General features: G+C 36.6%; 1 protein-coding gene across 3 annotated transcripts in view; it reads right to left on the bottom strand.

The window, feature by feature from the left end:
• The window catches only part of LRBA (LPS responsive beige-like anchor protein), a 365,054-nt gene that overhangs the window by 311,462 nt on the left and 35,131 nt on the right, over positions 1–18,461 (bottom strand). For all 3 annotated transcript variants that reach the window (XM_057369185.1, XM_057369184.1, XM_057369187.1), the window contains exons 3-16: positions 14,447–14,678; positions 14,208–14,308; positions 11,898–11,993; positions 9,818–9,939; positions 9,586–9,712; positions 8,647–8,766; positions 8,193–8,339; positions 7,154–7,351; positions 6,397–6,530; positions 5,101–5,209; positions 4,837–4,989; positions 4,084–4,252; positions 2,516–2,595; positions 404–466 (exon numbers count right to left, since the gene is read on the bottom strand). In XM_057369185.1, coding sequence (XP_057225168.1) covers positions 404–466; positions 2,516–2,595; positions 4,084–4,252; positions 4,837–4,989; positions 5,101–5,209; positions 6,397–6,530; positions 7,154–7,351; positions 8,193–8,339; positions 8,647–8,766; positions 9,586–9,712; positions 9,818–9,939; positions 11,898–11,993; positions 14,208–14,308; positions 14,447–14,678 — 1,851 coding nt within the window. The remainder of the gene's footprint in view (positions 1–403; positions 467–2,515; positions 2,596–4,083; positions 4,253–4,836; positions 4,990–5,100; positions 5,210–6,396; positions 6,531–7,153; positions 7,352–8,192; positions 8,340–8,646; positions 8,767–9,585; positions 9,713–9,817; positions 9,940–11,897; positions 11,994–14,207; positions 14,309–14,446; positions 14,679–18,461) is intronic.

Genomic DNA, 18,461 nt, shown 5'->3' on the forward strand with positions numbered 1-18,461 from the left:
ATTTTATTGCTTTATTTAAGAAGCAAAATAAAAAGAAGAGGAAAAGTAAAACAAAAAATATTACTTAAACAGCCTAAACCTAGGTTTTGACTTTTTTTTAAAGTCGGTCTCACCATCTGTTTTTCTGCTTGGTAAATTGGTTTGCAGAACAACATAAGAAACCATTTTGACTTACTGGCTTAATGAACTTCAATCTAACATTGAACATAGTACTTAAATCACTGCAAGAATATTGGCATATCAGCACACTACTCTAAAGAACTGGACAATGTTTGCTATTTCCTCTGCAGAGCCATCTTGTGGCATAAAGGAGGTTAYATTTGAAAATATTCAAACATTTGGTGGTCACAAACAGCACTAGTGTGCCACTTCTCACAAACACATCCCTCAAATTAAAACTTACCTCATGTATAGTAAGCAGATAATTGAGGATAGCCTGCAATTCATCTTCCTTTATTCCATAATCCTTTAAAAACAAACAGGTTTTAACTACCATCTTTCAAGCAAAAAAAAGCGCTGTTTCCAAAAAAAGCATTCTTACAAGAATTGTTTATATAACAAAGCAAGTACCACACAACAAATTTGCTTTCACTTGATGCTATAATAGCTTCATAGTTGCAAGGTAACTTTTTCTCTGCCCCCYAAAAGCTGAATGCTATTAAAATGTTCTAAGGCAATTTCAACACAGGCATAAAAACAAGATAAATAGCAATGTAGTATATGAAATTATTAGAGTAATAYATGTTAATTGATACTGTCAATTTGAACTGAGTCCTTCCTGTTAATAGAAGAATTAAATTCAAGTAGCACAATGGACTCAAAAGCAGATCTTGATTATTTAAGTCTCTTAGCTACACCCATATCTGTGTTTGCTTCTTATTTTCCACAACAGAAGCCTATCTTCAGTTGCTATCAACTTCGAAGAAATCTCAATCATTTATGGCACCAGCAATGCCAGCAATACGCCTTGAGGGTTTTTTTTTGTGAAGATAAAATAAATGGCAGCAGTTTCTAAAACAGGATGAGGGTAAGCAAAAGCAGGCTTCTCCACTTCTAGGGCTTTTGAGTTTTAAAGCAAGTATATCATTTCCCAAAAAGATTTTGCACCACAAATAGAAAACTTGCCAAAGGATCAACCTCAACTTTTACAATGGATGTGCTTCTTACTGTTGTGCTGGCTTTGGTTGGGGTAGAGTTCCTTCACAGTAGCCAGCACACAACTGAGGCTTAGATTTGTGATGGAAACAGTGTTGATTTGATAACACAGGGATGTTTTTGTTATTGTCAAGCAGGGCTTGTGCAGATCCAAAGCCTTTTCTGCTTTTCACACTGCAAGGAAGCTGGGGTGCTTATGAGAGTGGGAGCAGACACAGCCAGGACAGGTGACCCCAGCTGAACAAAGGGATATTCCAGACATCATGCTCAGGATATAAAGAGGGGGAAGAAGGAGGAACAGAGGGACATTTGGAGTAATGGTATTTGTCTTCCTAGGTCACCATTCCACATGATGGGGTCCCTGCTCTCCTGGAGAAGGCTGAGCACCTGCCAACCCATGGTAAGCAGGGAATGAACTCCTTGCTTTGCTTTCCTTGTGTGCATGGCTTTTGCTTTCCCTATTMAACTSTTTTTRCTTCAATTCACAACAAGCTTTTGTCCTTGTGACTCTCCCTCATCCCACTGCTTGGGGAGTGAGTGCCTGGCTGAGGTTAATCCATGACAAAYCTGGTGAAACTCTAACCAAAACTGTCCAAGTTATAAACCCGTGACAGAAATTCAGGAAAAAAAAAAAGAATCTAACACTTAATAAAAAGTCTTTTAGACTTTGATAGCTAAAATGTCCCTGATACTTCAATTGCAGAATATCCAATTTAAAGAAAGAGTTAARAGCTTTTCTGGTAGTTACTGCTCCATGTTGGTGGAGCCAAAGGCAGCAGCAGAGAGAGCTCACTGGTCCATTAGCAACACAGGGGAAGAGTGCAAAACAGATACATTCAAAGACTAGAAATGTCAGTCCGCAGAAGGAAGATAAGAAAGAGACCAAAACTTATGATAGAAAAGGGTCAAGAAGAGCTGCCAAATTCAAAGATTCCTCTAATGTCCAAGAAACAGCTGGGAAACTTATTGTTAAGTTTTTCTTATCCTCCTCTGTCCCACTGACCCACAGCATTTAGTATCAGATGTTTCTCTTTAGTCTTTAAGTGCTTTTGATGTAGGGGATACTGTTCATGTTAAGAAAAAAAAAAGAAACAAAAACCAAAAACAAGAAATCAAACACTTATTTCCCCAAYAGTAAACATTTCTAAGCCAAAACAGCCCCACCTTTGATAAAAACAGCTTCAAAGAGGAAAAAAATGCATCTTTAGCACTGGTGTCTGTGGCAAGTGCCACAACAAAAAGAAGCACCTTACATGACTTTCCTGTTTATTTTCTATTATAAGATTCAACATGTTTAAAACATGTTAGGTATTCATGAAATGAAACTTAAATATCCATTCATAATTCAGAGCTATCCCACCTTCATCACTAGCTGTTTAATGAACATCAACAGAAATGCTCGCAGGGCTAAAATCTCTTTTWGAGTAGGGCGCGGACCATCTACAAAACAAAAGTACATACATAAAATATGAATTAGAAGTTGTTATTAACATAGGCTGCGTTTTCACAGAAAGAAAAATGAAAGGCATTTTCTGGGTGAAAAAGCCACAATTCTAAGCAAAGTGTGTCCCTCYCTCTATTTCAGACTACAAAACAGTAATGTGTTTTACCATTTTTATTAGCAAAATGCCCAGTCAGGGAGGTTCCACTAAGACTTGCATTAAATATGGTTTCCTAAATCCCTTTAAATTCTGATGATTTTACCATTTCCTTGCAGTGCTATGAACCAACTTCATGCAAGGAATAAGACTGGTAAGAGATGTTGGCCCCATCTGTTTACTGATATACTTTACTTACCAACTTCTTGTTAAAGTTCTGCTAAAGTTCAAAGGAAGAGCTACAAGTCATTATTATACACTGGTAAAATACACTAAAATGAATCTTACAATGCTATACATAAAGATCACCTTGAAAGACATTGCTTAATTTGTTACCTCAAAGTCAATAAGGACTGGCTTCTGCCATCCCCGTGTAAAGAAAACTTTCAAAGAAACATTTTAAAGACTGAAACACCCAGTAGCTCCCAGGAGAGGCAAGGTTAATAAAACAGGTGCAACCAAGTGTCAAAGTCAAGTAAAAACTTTCATATAGAAAGCAAATGAACTGTTGCAAATACATTTTGGGGGATAGATTTTACATTTGCCTGTAGGGTCACAGTTCTTATGATCTTAATCATCACAGAAAAGCAAATCAAGTAAAGAATGAAAGTGATCATATGAGTCTGGTTTTATAAAGCACAGGCCCACAGGCGTATTTGGTTTAAGTACAGTTATTTTCAGTATAAACTGRTCTAGTCAAAATAAGCCATTAAGCTGCATTACTAAGAGTGTCCTATTCAGCCACTTGCCTCAGGCTCAATATGAGTTAAGAAACTAAGTAAACCAATGTCTTCACTAAAAATAAAGAAGAAAACACATAATCTTTGCTTCTTAAAGGATAMAAAATACTACAAAACAACCTTTACAACTCTCTAACCAGGAGACCAGGACCAGGAAAGGCTCATCATTTTGAGAAGTTGGTGGCAGGAAATCAGACACATCTAAGGAACACCCACTCCTAGTATGTCTAGCTCTCTTCCATCACCTGCTTCTCTCTAAAATTCCAGAGCCTTTTGTTTCACAGACAATATTCTAAGGCACAGCTCTATAATTCCAATATCCTACCATTTCTCTGACCACTTCTGTCTAGCATTAGTTCACATAGGTGTCTGAGGACAGAAGATATCACTTCTAAAGAAAGTTTCCATTAGGTTATGAAAAAAACCTTTTAAGGACAAAAGCCTACTGCTCACACTGTTACAGGGAACCCACCCCACTAAAGGGTAATTATTTCTGAAGCACTTACGGTTCTATTCTACACATTGTACACACAACTTTTTTAAAACAAACACCAGATTGTGAGAGTAGAAATTAATGTATATGTACATACCTATGCCCTTGGGAGTGATCCCACTGCGATCCTGAGGGTTCACCACCCAGTAATAGTATTTGAGGGTGTGCATGACCAAAAGRACCGTCCCAACCCGTCGGATTGCTCCATATATGTTAACAGTGGCAATGAACTCAGTAGACAGGTAAGTGTACAGGGTCAGCTGAACCTACAGCACCCAGTCAGGAAACAAAAATCATCACACCTAAATTGCAGCACATGAGAAAATTTCATCTGAATGTCTTAAAGAACTAGATTTTCTCTGAACAGCTTAGCCTTAAAACTTCGGCAAACCGATGAAAAATTCCATTCTATTTCTAAAACTGTACAGTGCTGGTAAGAAGRTTTCAGCTGGCAAGTTTTGATCAAAGTTGTTCACTCACACAGAACAGAGATTCACAAAAAAACTCACAGTCAATTTATATTAASACTTCAAATCTAACATCCAAGGTAATTTCTTCTTCAAAAATTGCTGCGTTTTTGCCAACAAACCCATCCAAAATTCCTTCTCAGTCTGGGTCAAAAGTCACAACTCTGTTCTGCATAACACTGCAGGTTTCCAAACTCCCTGAAAACCCTGGGAGTCTGCAAAACTTGACTATTATATGCAGAAAAGCAGAGCCAGAAAATAATTCCTCTACGATTTCTGTTGCAGAGCCAGAATCCAGAACTCTTGGGAGTCCGGGCTTAGTTTCAACACCCCCAAATCAATACACCACAAGATACCTTCTTGATAATAAAAAGCAATTTTACCTGTGCTGGGATATGAATCCATATTGCAGGATTCAGGAGAACATGATCACACAGCTGCTTCAGCAGGGGCACCCCATTGTGTAAGTTGCTCAGGTATTTCGAGAAGGCAAGGCAAAGTTCTAGTACAGCTCGGGTAACGTGAGCTTTGGAAGACTGCAAAAGCAAGATCTGCATTAGGAGAGCCCTGCAACAATCTAGGAACAATATTTCTCTCAAAAAAAAAAATCAGTGGTAATGTAAGACACCAAGAAAGATTTACTCTACCTTTTCTAGGCTATATCCTATCACAAGGAAGCCTTTACAGGAAAGCATCTGTTCTTGCATAGCAATGGAGTTCTTCAACAGCTCCATGATGAATGACAGTAAAGTGGAACTGGAAAACATGGTTTAGCAAACAAAAATGTTTTAAAGGGTTGTAATAAGCAKGAGAATTTCCAAATTAACTCATCCATCACGCAGCCCAGAGATACATTTAATAGGTTGCTTAAATGTTCGAATCAGAATTTTTAAAACAAAACGCAAGACTAAATTTTGAAAGCTTGCTTCAAAAAACTTGATTTTATCAATGCTTTTCTAACTTGAACTTCTGGATTCTGAGATAACCATGCAAAAGCTGAATCTTTCTGAATTCTTGCAAAAAGGCAACAGTTACACTTGTACTTTTTTCTGCTTCCTATTTTGGGTTACAAACTTCTGCAAGATCAATAATAATTGCCATTCTACTTCCTACTATCAGATGAGCAGATACTTTTCCTAGACAGAGCTTTGCTGTTGTGCTGCTGTCAGAGGAAATATTCCTGTCATGGCACTAGTGCCTGTGGATCAAGACCTTATAGGCTGAAAACCCCGGTACTGGTGGGCCAATCTGCAACTGAATCAAATCCCTGACTCATCAGAGATTCCCAAGTCTGACYCAGCCCAGGACACAACCAAGCACACACAAATGGACTGAAGGAACATTGTGACTATATTTCTACAGATACCACAAATGCAACAAAACAGAGCAAATAACACCAGAACTCTACAAAGCAATCCCTTTGCCACTACAGCTACTAGTCTTTAACTTAGGAGCTCCACCAGCTTCTGTGCTTGCATATTCAGAAGTTRGAGGAGTTGAAACAGAGCTCAAAACAGAGGAAAAGTCTAGCAGCAACACTATCTTCTGAAAATTCTGAAGGCTAAAAAAAATKAAGACAAATTCCAAGGAATGACTTTATGCAGCTGAAAAATTCATCCTTTCTAGAGTTTTTCTCRAAGCCTTCCCCAGTGAATTTTCTCCATGACAGGAATAAGCTCAAGAGAATTATCTATAATTCTGCTACACAAAAAAAAGTCAAGTATAAACTATGTGTGCATTTTGATTCTCTGTGAGCTTTCACAGAACATTTGGTGCAAGCAAGTACATGACTTTGAGGTCCTGCCTGYAACCTTTTTGTTGTAAGACATAATTCATTGTTACACAAGACAATGCAAACTACTCTGCCATTTAATAAAGCAATAGGTCATTTCCTTTACTTCAAAGGAATAAAGACCAAGACAAAACTAAGTACATGCACTCACCAAACAGTTGTGTCAATGTGGTCTGAGGAATATTGCCTATAGTCCAACTGTGCAAAGAGAGGGAAAAGCACCTGCACCCCTCCAATGGAGTGCAGGGCACTTTGGATAGAGTGCGTTAACACTGCTTTCACATCCTGACAAAGAAACAAGAAATACYGAAACCTTCTTCAGAAACTGATAAAAAAATTGTTAAAATTAGTTTTTAATTTCTACAATATAAAAACTGCATTATTACCAAATAAAAAGAAATAGCAAGAACAAACTGGCTCCTACAGTSACACTAAATGCCCAGTATGCCTGACCTACTGCTTTATATACAGATACTTTTGGATACAGAGGTACAATGTAGATCCTGAGATGAATATACAGGAGGCAGCTTGTAAATTCTAAAACAAATTCTAGATCAGAACACATGAATAGCTTCTGAAAAATTAATAGTTGAAGGTAATCAAAGCACAGGGACTAAAAGGATTCCACATCAACGGAGCAAAGAATGGGAGATGGGTAACATCTGTGGTGAAGAAGAAGGATTTTTTTTTTCAAAGGTAACACAGCCTTTGTATTTATTCATAGAATAAATCTTTTTCTTAGGATTCTTGTGCAAGCTCTTTAGTTCAAGAAATAGGGGAAGGGCCAAGCTCAAAAAACCCAACCTATAAGCAATTCCATATCTTATCCAAATCCCTATAAAACTGCATTTTTGGGTTTTCAAACAGAAATCATTTGTACCCCCAAATACATGACAATRTTGCTTTACCTGCAGCATGAGGGCATGTGGTGAATGAACAAAAATAGAAGGATTATCCTTAGGGGATGACTCTAGACATAGCTGTGCATCTGTAGCCCTTGGATTGTACATAAAAGCAATAGCACTGGAGAGTTTGCCATCATATAGCAACAATTTGTGATGTTCATCGAGGAAGAGATCACTTTCTGCCTTGAACTTGAATGTTCCCTGATTGGGAAGCAGGGTTGAGGAAGAAAAGGAGAAAAAAATTAGATTATTCACAGTGAAGAYACAGTTCAGAACAATTACAGCAAAAGATGACAGAACCATGGCTTCTTTAATCAAGGAATATTTCATAAAGAAAATTTCTCATATGAACCAAAGACTCCGAAGACTCAAAGTCAATTTTACAGAATTAAAATGGCAGGTTTTTTGGCCCCTGAAGAGTGTCATTGCCAAGATGGTGGGTAATGTAAAAGAACCACATCAGCTTGGAAACAGCAGGACTGTCAGCAATGCTCACTCAGAAGGAACTAATAATTGAGGARCAGATAGAAAAGGAACCATCTTTTTTCGCGTATGTTTGTACAGCTGCTGGGGAATAACAGCCTTCAATTAGTGCCCCTCAGGCTACGACAAAACAAACAATAAATCACTGCAACTAAACTAATCCTCAGCACAACTTCACACATTAAAAAAACCCCACTAGCACAAGCAACTATGAAGCCACATTTTTAAAATAAACACATCATACTTGATCTAAAGTTTTCAGCCTCAATGAAAAAGTGAAACTAGCCAGAGATAGCAGTTGTGTTCTCCCTCTCCCAATCAACCACCAACATGGAAATTTGGAGAAGCAAACAGGAAGACCATTCTTTTTGATTTATAAGAAATCAAAGAACTGAAATAATGCTTACTTGTGGCTTGTAAGGCCTTACATGGAAGAGTTTAATTAAAATATTACACTGTAAGATCATTTTCTTAGGACACAGAGATGTCATAGCATTCTTAACATCTGTCATAAAGAATGTTAGCAGAATTAAACTTCAGAAAGTCAATTCTTAGATACCTTATATCCCAGACCAAGCTGATAAATGGCAAAGATCTGAGCAGCATTGAGAGCCTCACTAAAAAGGTAAACAGATGTCATCTGCCCACAAAACACTCGATTGGCATCTGCTGTTTCTGAAGAACCCAGGAAACATTTGTCAAATGTCTGAAAACAGAAAAGAGAACCCAGTAACAGGGTTTTAATCCATGCTACACAAGCAAATCATGCAAAAAATATGCATTTTATCAGGGAATATTTTTACATAAATAATTATTAGACGGTCTCAGCAGAAGCAAATATTAAGTTCTGAGATGTGTAAAACCACAATTTATTCCTCTACCAAAAAGTTACCATTTTTATTTAAAMATTTTTTTAAATGCATAAAATAGGGGAGGTTATTACAAAATGCAAAGAATATCTATGGAATCCATCAAGATGGTCAATTATAAACATTAACATAGGGATTACTCACATCACTRGTGTTGACAAACCATGTTATTTCTCCGTAAGATGCCAGTTCCCCGTTCACGTAACATCGGAGTTCACTGTTCTTCCAGCGGTTGTAGATGTGCACTATAGTCACCATGTACCACTAAACAATACAAAAACACTTTTTATAATTCTGTAAACACTTATGAGTAGCTTAAGCATTCAAGTGGGGCATGGGAGAACAAATTCAACTCATTRTGTGAATTAAGACTGAAAGACATATTTTAAGTAGAAAAAAATAGTAAGTCAGTGGTGACCCTTCTTGCATTGCTGTGTCAAAGGATAATATTCCCCTTTTTCCACAAAAAGATGACACACAAGCTTAAAAGGTATTTATGGCACATAACTCAAAAAACCTTCATGACAAYGCTGAACCGAATCTACACTGAAATCACTGTGTAAATAACCTCTAAASTAGGTGACTCTTAGCATGATGGACTACTACAAATACCATTCTAAACACCAAGGATGGCTCCAGACTAAAGCCTCTCAAAGGCTGTGCATGTCAAATTATCACAAACAGAATCCATATTTACAGCAAGGGATTACTGATAAGGAATTCCTGAGGAGGYCTGTTCTCCCACAAACTGTTTACACCAGTTGCTCCAGAAACATTAGCAGGATATCTAATTGAAAAAGGGAACATTCAACAGGACATAAACACTACCTAATAGGCAAGCCAGTCTTGAACATAATAAAATCAACCAGTATTTTATTTGTAATATTACAAAGAAATAAGAATTTAGAACAAAAATTTGTTTTGCTTATTCCTGTTTTTCTGTAGAAAAACAGTAACTGTTACATTTCTGCAAATGTTTTTCCACACAAAGACAAGATTAATCAACAGCTACAACACATAGTCCCAGAGCTACAATTTTAGAGTAATGAAACATGTTTGAAAGATTTTATTAKTTTTACTCACCTTTTGTGGCTTGAAATCAAATTTTACACAGTGCTGGAAACCTTTTCCCTTTGATTTTATGGATGTTACAATCAAGCAGCCTCCAACAAAGTGAGCAGAATAACCAAGTCCTTTGTTTGTTCGAAAACTGACAAATCAAAACAAAATCAGCACATACACAGATGGATGCAGAAATCACTGAACAACTAATAGAAACTGAACATCAGCAATATCAGTTTTACRTAATACTCACCAATATAAATAAGGCTTATCCTTATCCACATTAATATTATTTACAGGATCCATTCTTAGCCAAGTGTGGAAAGTAAATCCATTTTGATATGGCCACTTGGCTATAGGAGGTAAGGCAATAGCCTGAAGAAAGAAAGAAGTTACTCATGCAGAAAGATCAACACAACAGTAAAACTATGTGATTAAGATACACTCTACAAATATATGCTGATAAACAGAGCAACTGCAAATGTGTAGTTTCACCATGCCAAAGAAAAAAATCTGACCTACCTTACTGTTCTCTTGTACTTGACTGTTACAATATTTAATTAACCTAAATATTTAAAAACTGACCTTTATATCTCAAAAATATTATTAATAGTAACTTATGCTTCAAAACTTAAATGCTTCAGTGAAAGCSTTATGGAATAACAACTTCTCAAAATGCAAATTCAAATTGATTTAGTTTTGTGGTAACCTGACAGAATAATCAGATCCATTTTCACACAGTGTCGATATTCAGGAAAATAACTGATCATGAATGGGAAGCTGGCTGCATTTCACTTAAAAATTATTTCTCTCCTAAAATTTATATCTATGCAGGCTTCCAGTGAGAATGAGACAGAATTTTAAACGTCCTCAAACGGAACACAATACAATCCCTGCCAGGCAAAATCTTCATATCAAACATAGTGTTTGTTAGCTCCAAAGCCCTTCAGTTACAAACCCTGTGGGAGAACCATTTGTGTCAAACAGCCAGGTTTTATTTTTTGGGGTTTTTTGTTTGGTTGGGTTTTTTTAACATTACTGTTAACTTTTCGCGKATTTGCTGCACAGAATCTCAACACACACTTCAAATAAGATTACCATAACCTCTGATCAAAGATGCTCCACAGATGATCAATACCAATGAATTAAAAAACATCAAAGAACTCAAGTGTCTCCAGACTTGTTACTATGTTCCCATGCTCCATTCAGCTACTCCTCTCCAAACAAAATGCTATAAATCCTTCTCTAACTGACCAGTCTGCACGTCTTTGCACCATGTTCTTGGCAACTGATAGCACTATCACTTGACTTAACTCATGGATCATGGAGTAATTACAGTCAAAAATTACTTACAATAATTTCTTAGACTTCTTGATTTAAATAATTATAAAAATGTCCACATTAAGGTTACTGAGGCACCCCAATATCATAACATATGGTTCAAGCATTCAACATAATTAACAGAAGTTAAATATAAAACAGAAGTTAAATGCAAAACCATGAATAACCAGAATGAACAAAAACATTGGTCTATTGCCAAGTTCTGTTGCATGTGATAAAAYTGCAGGAGCACTTTTCTAGTAGTCTGCGTTTTTTAGTCTCCAAAGTTTTCGTTCAAAAAAATAATTCATTATGTCATCAAGTTGGTGAAATTCAATCTCAAGCCACCAAGGCAGAAAGCTAATGGGTTTATGTGAAGAAAACTGGAAAGAGTCATCTGATAAATCTTACTCAAATCTTATTCTGAATTAAGCATGAAATTCTGAACATAATTTTTCATCCTWCAATTGTAGAAGCAAAAGTGTTGACATACTTGAATTCCAACGGAAGATTCTGCACAGGGTTTCCCAACTGCCTATTTAGTTTCAAATTCCTTTTCAAGTGAACACCACGGAATTTAGAAATGAGTCACACGAACAATTTCAGCAAGATTAATCCTTGCTAAATTTAATCCTTTTCAGTAYTATTCAGTCTATAAATGCTTAGGACCAATGCTTTCTCAAAGATTTCTCATAAGCATCTAGAGTGAAAAGCAGGTATATTCTCCTTGCAGCAAGATTTAACTGAATCATTCTGATAAAAAAAAAGTATAAGAAAACTGCCTCATTTATATCCATTCTTTATCTAATAGTATTTGTCCTTCTACAGTGATATTGCACAAGTATTATAAACATGATTTATTCAGGCACTAGTGTAGGCATCAGGCAGAGAAAAAATTTGGTTAAAACTCCATGACAATGACAGATGAGACAAAGAACACCACAAATGAAAATAACCAAGGGCCTTAATAGAACAATGAACAAACAAATAAGAAACTTAAAATATCTACATACTGCAGCACTTTTTCCTGGAAAGTTGAAGAAGGCATCAGGTCCATACTTCTGAGGCATGTGTTTTAACACAGACAGTAACTTCCCAGCATGTGGTGGCTGACAAAGAGAATTACTACATTYGTAAATAAATTTAAAAAACTATAAGAAAGGACTATACACAAAAAAAAGCAAATTTTAACACATTTTAAAACTCTGCACATGGTTGAATAACACCCTGCTAAGACACTCAGCACTTTCAATAAAGTAACATTAGCCAGTCACTAATGGCTTCACACAATATGCAGTAAGGGTACTGAAATACAATTAATTAGGCAACTTAACAAAGGACTTGGAGGCCAGAGTCACTTTCACCCAACATAAACCAAACTGACCCCKAACTTTGGTTCCTCCCTCTGTCTTCATTCCCATCAGCTCTCTATATGGTTTTGCAGTAAGCTAAAGAAAATGAACTGATTCAAATGAAAACTAATTTAGGGAAAAMAAATGCAAACCAATTTTTATTTACAGCTCTTCTACATTGTGGCTGAGTGAAAACCTGTGCCAGCACAAAGGAGATGGAATACCTAACAAAAAGAAGGAAGATCTGAAGAAGGATTATTTTCATCAAGACTACAATCATATATTAAATTAAACTGACTTGATTTATACTTTCACATAAGTCCATGGACAAAGATTCAAGTCTCAAATGCWGTTTGGAGTATCTAAACTGAGTGCTCAGTSTGAATATTTAACATTTCACCATGAYCYATATCCTGCATTTATTTYATTGTAATACTCWGCAACTATAAACTYCAAATCCAGTATATGAACTCACAACAACAGAAGAATAGAAAATAYTGATCATAGTGACAGGACAGGATGTGTTGTCTTTCACCACACCATATCTTTCTGGCAGATCTAATTTKAAACTATGATTTTATAATCCTGATATTTTCCTGAAAGTGCCCTTCTTCCCCCTGTTGTAAACAGTCACCYTCCAAAAACTTGGCATGATGTTGGAGCACTGCAAGATCCACTAAAAGCATTTCAAATGTACCAGAAGGGCAGTCAASTAAGCACTGCTTCAAGAATCTGAGTTAAAACTGGGGAGGAAATGCTGAGAACTGCTGAGATGTCTGCAATGCTATAGAATTTGACCAGGTAATTGTGTTGTAGCAAAATACTTGGTATCTTTACAGTTCTGCTGATTTTAAGATTTATGGAGTTGTACAACTCCTTGGCAACTCAACTGTGGCATTTTACTCTTGCTTTCCCCTSTATTTGGTCTTTAATAAGGAAAGGAAATTAAATGCAAAATAGCAGGGAGACAGGAAATGAAAAAGTTAATGTTATAGAGACAACTTTAATGCAACTACAGTTAAATAAACTCTGTATGTTCAATTATTATGTTTAAACCACCTATGAAGTTTAGAATATTTTTATTTAAGTAGGTTAAGACCTCCAAARTTATTTATTTCAAAGGGGCTTTCAAAATTTGCAGCATTATGYGTGCATGCTTGCTTTTATATGGTATATCCTTTTTTAAATTATTTGAAGTCAACAGAGACACTGCTACCTTTCCTCTACACCAGGCAGAGTATTTGGAAATAACAGGCACTGAATTAAAATTCAAAACAGGTAAAATGATTGTTAAAATAGTTCCCAAGTCTAGTGAAACAACAACTGCATGTTGAAGASAACTTTATCAGGTGGCCTGTGCAACATACATGTTTTTACTTTAGGGAAGGTGGTTCTTRGCTGTAAAAGGGTCCCTTCCTATTCCACACAGGAACAAGAGAAAAATTATACAACTTTTCCTTGGGACTTATTTCCTTCAGTTCAACTTCTGCCAGAATTCTCATTTACCTAACTGAATAAATTTTTTTAAATCCTCGGGTAAAGTACAATAATGTGAAAATGGAAGCAGATGGAACTGTCTATGCAGGCATTTTTTCTTTATTTCTCTTTTGTGACTTAAATAAAAAATTAGGCCTTTTTCCTTCAACTTCACATAACTGGAATCATAAAAATAAAATTATGTGATTAAAAACACTTAGAGTCACTCTATTTGAAGAGACAGGTGTTCCAAAAGACCAATGTTCCTGACCATGGGTTCAGGAAGATATTTAACTTCATCACTATTCTGCTCTCTGCATTTTAATTGCTTGCAGGTATAAACTCTCTTTGTATAACATACAAAAAGCTCCTATATTTTTTGGTACATTCCAAATTCATTTATCATAAAGTTTATGAAAAAGTCCTAACATCTGAAAATTAGGAAAAATACAGGCAACATCACAAAAATTATTTCAGTTTTGCATTTTCTTTTACCCATCTCCCTTTGTCTCCTTGCAGCTTGCTGAAGAATAACTTCAGCTCTCGAACTGTCAGGTTATAGCTAGCCAACACACCCAGCATGTCCACTAAGAGATCTGAAAAGGAAAAAGAACAGCGACATAAATGCTTAACAAAATGCAGCATCAAAATTTTAGCATCTAAATAATAAATGCATCCATGAGATTTTACATGGAGGAGGCGCAGTTTGAGCCCCACACTGGGAGAAGCTGTACCTGCAATCATGTTGTCAGCTCTATCGATCCTACTGAGCACTTGTTCCACGAGCCCCACTTCTGTACAGGCCTGGAGATTTCGTATACTCTTCTTCAGGATTGCTGTGAACATGCTCCAAACCTCAGCCTGGCACGTGATGTCACACTTATCCAGTAAGTCCACCATGCAGGTGATGCCCTCTGCTTCTTGGATGATGAAGTTCATTTCCAARTCAAATTGGCCCCCAACGAGCTTTTAAGAGGGAAAAATATATAAAAAAAAAAAGCTTAAGGCAATTGTATCAAAGTATTATTTCACACCTAAATTTAGTCAATTCTGTGAGAAGAAAACTACTATGTAAAGGGAAAAAAAACATAATGAGGCCGGTATCAATGTATCATCTTATTTTTCTTCTGTGTCAAGTTCTGTGGAGTAACAAAGGTGCTCTTAAGGGGTGTCACCTACTRTCAGACAATTGCTGCAGAAAAACACTTGGGTAGTTTAGGATACAGATATCCTGAGCTAAGCTGAAAAGTGAGTGTCCTAAAACAGGTGAGCASACCACAGCAGTCACGATATCTTAAATGACCTGGAGTGACCCTAAAAGCTTTTCTTCACATTTGCTTAACAAATCTCAATTAAGAGGGTAATAACCAAAAGGAGCTGATGCACATCAGAAATAYTGCCACTTTTGAACACTTACAAGACATTCCGGAGACACTGGTTAAGAATTAACTGCCAGGTTCACTAGCAGTCCCAGGCACTCAAAGGAAGCAAAGGTTTGCTCTGTTTGCAGGAAWGTGGAACAGCAACACGTTCCAAGGCTGACTGTGATTTGGCTACGACTCCTAAATCCTGTAATATTTCAGGTCTGCTAGAGGCAAGTTTTGTTTGAACATACACTGAGTAACCACATAGGCTTGTGCAGAGGAGGTGGAGTGGGGAAGGAAATAACCTGTTCCACTGTCACTTGTGTACTCCGTAAAACAAAAATTCCAGCTGAGGGCAAAATGGATGATACTAAGTTAATTCCTTTACACCAATTCTGTTCACTTTTTAAAGTACTCTTGGACTTCAGAACTGTATTAAACTTAAAAATTTGGTGAGCCATGCTCACCAAATACCCATTATATACCAGTACACAAACAGAAATTCAGATAGCATTGACTCAAATTATCAAAATGGACTCATGACCAGAAATAGTTCAGCTTGTTCTCACTCCTACAAGTTTGTTAATTATTTCTGTCCTACATGSTGTTCCTTTCACAGGCTTTGATCATTAACAGCTCCACTACTGTCACTTGCTGAAATCATGTCAAAACTGCCCCAAAAGCCATATAGTAACTTGCTTCCATATCAGCTTCAACAGCTTCTCTCAGCTAGGCAGGATCCAAAGATCAGCTTTCCCAATGGAACAGAATATACACTCTTCATTAACCACTGAAATTACCATACATTTTCCTCAAGTGTCTAAATCTTGTCACTTTGAAGAAGCAATCTCTGGACTTCTGGCCATAAATCAGTAATGTCAAACACCACAAGAAGCAGAGAAAGTTACTGCTTTTGTGACAGAATAGACAATGTCTCATGGCAACGATTTCTAAACAGTAATTTACACTTTTCCATTTTCTCCCCTCTGGGTCATGAAAAATAATTATGCAATTTACTATCAGATGCTTCCATAATATCTCGGGAAACCGTAAGAACTGAATGGGGTGACTTGAGTTATATTCCCAGCTTCTCTATATCAACTCATGCTGTCAACTCAAACAAATCTATCAAATCATYACCACTCTCCAAGCCTTAGTTTTCACCTTCCGAAAGGCAGAGGTGAGGCCTACCTCAAGAAAGCTCTGTAGGGTTGAATTCCAGAGGGAATGCTGGRCAGAATGAATTAACACAGAATTATCTCAAAACAAATGCAAAGAATAAAATACACTACCCCCTTAAAAAAAATCCTCAACGGTGCATCTGAAAATGTAAAATACATAACCAATGTTACACCTAATTTCACACTGAATTTATCCTCTACAAAACTGAGGCATTCCTCAAGAAGTTGCTCTTCTTCATAACATAAAGGCAAGAAACAAAGAAAATACTGCATYTTGTGTAGAGTCAGAACAGCTGATGGTTAAATTCTAGTCACCAACCACCTGCTAATTCTTACCAAGAAATTCAACTCTTCATGCATTTGGTTTTAACTATCAGCCAACCATCAATTATCACACCAAAACCATATACAGCARCTGGAGGTGACCTTACCTTCACCCTATAGTCCACCCCACCAATCTTTCATATTTGGCTACACACACTATTATCAGAACCCACCCATCCAGGAAGCTGTCAAATTAGGTTTCCAATCTAATCTGCAAACATAAGCGTTTCAGCAAGCACATTCTAGGAATAATGTGCTATGGTAAAAAATAATTACCATTTTAGCACTTCCTGTGAGGGAAGCAAGGACAAAAAAGATTGCCAGGAAAAGCAGAATACCCAARGCAGGGTGTAGTTGATGTACAATATGTATGCACACCCATTAGACACACACAGGCACACAYACACCCCACACTATGTCATATTAACCCTTTCTAATGGTGATTTGAAACTGATCAACCTTCAAAACACAAATTTGTTTCCAATGACAGGGATCATAATCCAGGTCCATGCATTGGCTAGTTATTATCTGAGCTGCAGTAATGGCTGTGCACAGCAAAATGTAATCTTCCCAAATGTCACAGTAAGTTATGAATATCTGAGCAGCTTAATGCACCTTACTAGCCATGAAGTGTGAGAATGTAATCTTATTACCTTTTTTATGGTTGTATTTTTTTGAATAATGTAGCCTTTGAACTGATGTATAGTCTTTCCTTGCACTTTAGCATGATTTGGTCTCCTGTGTCGCACAGTACATTTTTCAAAATTCTCCAATTCAACGTATTTTAAGTCCTATGCTGAGCTGCATAAACAATCTTTATAGCAACCCACAGGGTGGCATAACGTTTTCTTTCTTCAGCATGTAGAATTAAGTACAAGCTTACAGGAATGKTTTTAAAGGGCAGCATTCAAATACATCCTCACAAATTTTAGRTTTTGCCAGTTATATCCACCTTCAAAAAATATATAAACTAAACCAATAGCTCAAGCTTCTCAGCAAAATAATTCTACATTTAGCTGATTGAGAACAGGAAGAAWTGAGCAATTTTTGACCACACATGCACAGAGCATAATTTTTTTTYCTCCCTTAGAGAATTAAACTAATGAGAAGTCAACATAGTAGAACTATTTTTAAGTATAAAATAGCATTACAACACTTCTAAATAAAACCAAAAAGACAATTGAAACCACTTAACCTTTCTTTGCAATGAAGTGATGTGAGATATGAAAGACATGGTTCAGTGTTTGGGTGAACAACTACTAAACTACTGAATGCAGAAAATAGCTTAGAATCAAGAGTCAAGACCCACTTTTCTGAAGGAACACGGTCTAGATGATTAATCTAATTTAAATTATCTCTCCCACTAACAGACCTAAAACATTTCAAAAGCATGTAAAAAAAAAGAAGTGAGGAAAAAAAGTATTTCAATGACTTATAACACCAAAAAGAAATCAAGTCCAAAACCAGCATTTCTCCTGGAAAATCCAAATTGGCTATACTTGGAAGAATCACAGGGCTGGATCTASACATTTTTACCTCAAACTTCACTTACACAGAGCTGCCTCATCCTTCTGGTTATTAGACAGCCCACACATCAAGTACTTGCTTTGTTCCCCAAAGTCAGGAAGAAGGACTATTAACCAAACTGCGACATCCCTTTTCTCAAGATGAYGATTTTGTCATCTGAGAACTGTCTCTTTAGAATGTCCAAAACAAGGAACATAAATGTCTATCCCATGAGGAAAAAAAAATGCAGTCAAGCAGGCTCGTTCAATCTCAGTGAATTTTTTTGAGTTTGTGCTTAATAAAAACCTGCAAAGCTGTGCATATACAATATTCTTTGCCTATGTTTTTTCTTATCTTCCAGCAAAGAAATAAAC

Source organism: Malurus melanocephalus, unplaced genomic scaffold (genome assembly GCF_030028575.1).
Source record: "Malurus melanocephalus ecotype Western Australia unplaced genomic scaffold, MMel_1.1 scaffold_105, whole genome shotgun sequence".
Lineage (NCBI taxonomy): Eukaryota > Metazoa > Chordata > Aves > Passeriformes > Maluridae > Malurus > Malurus melanocephalus.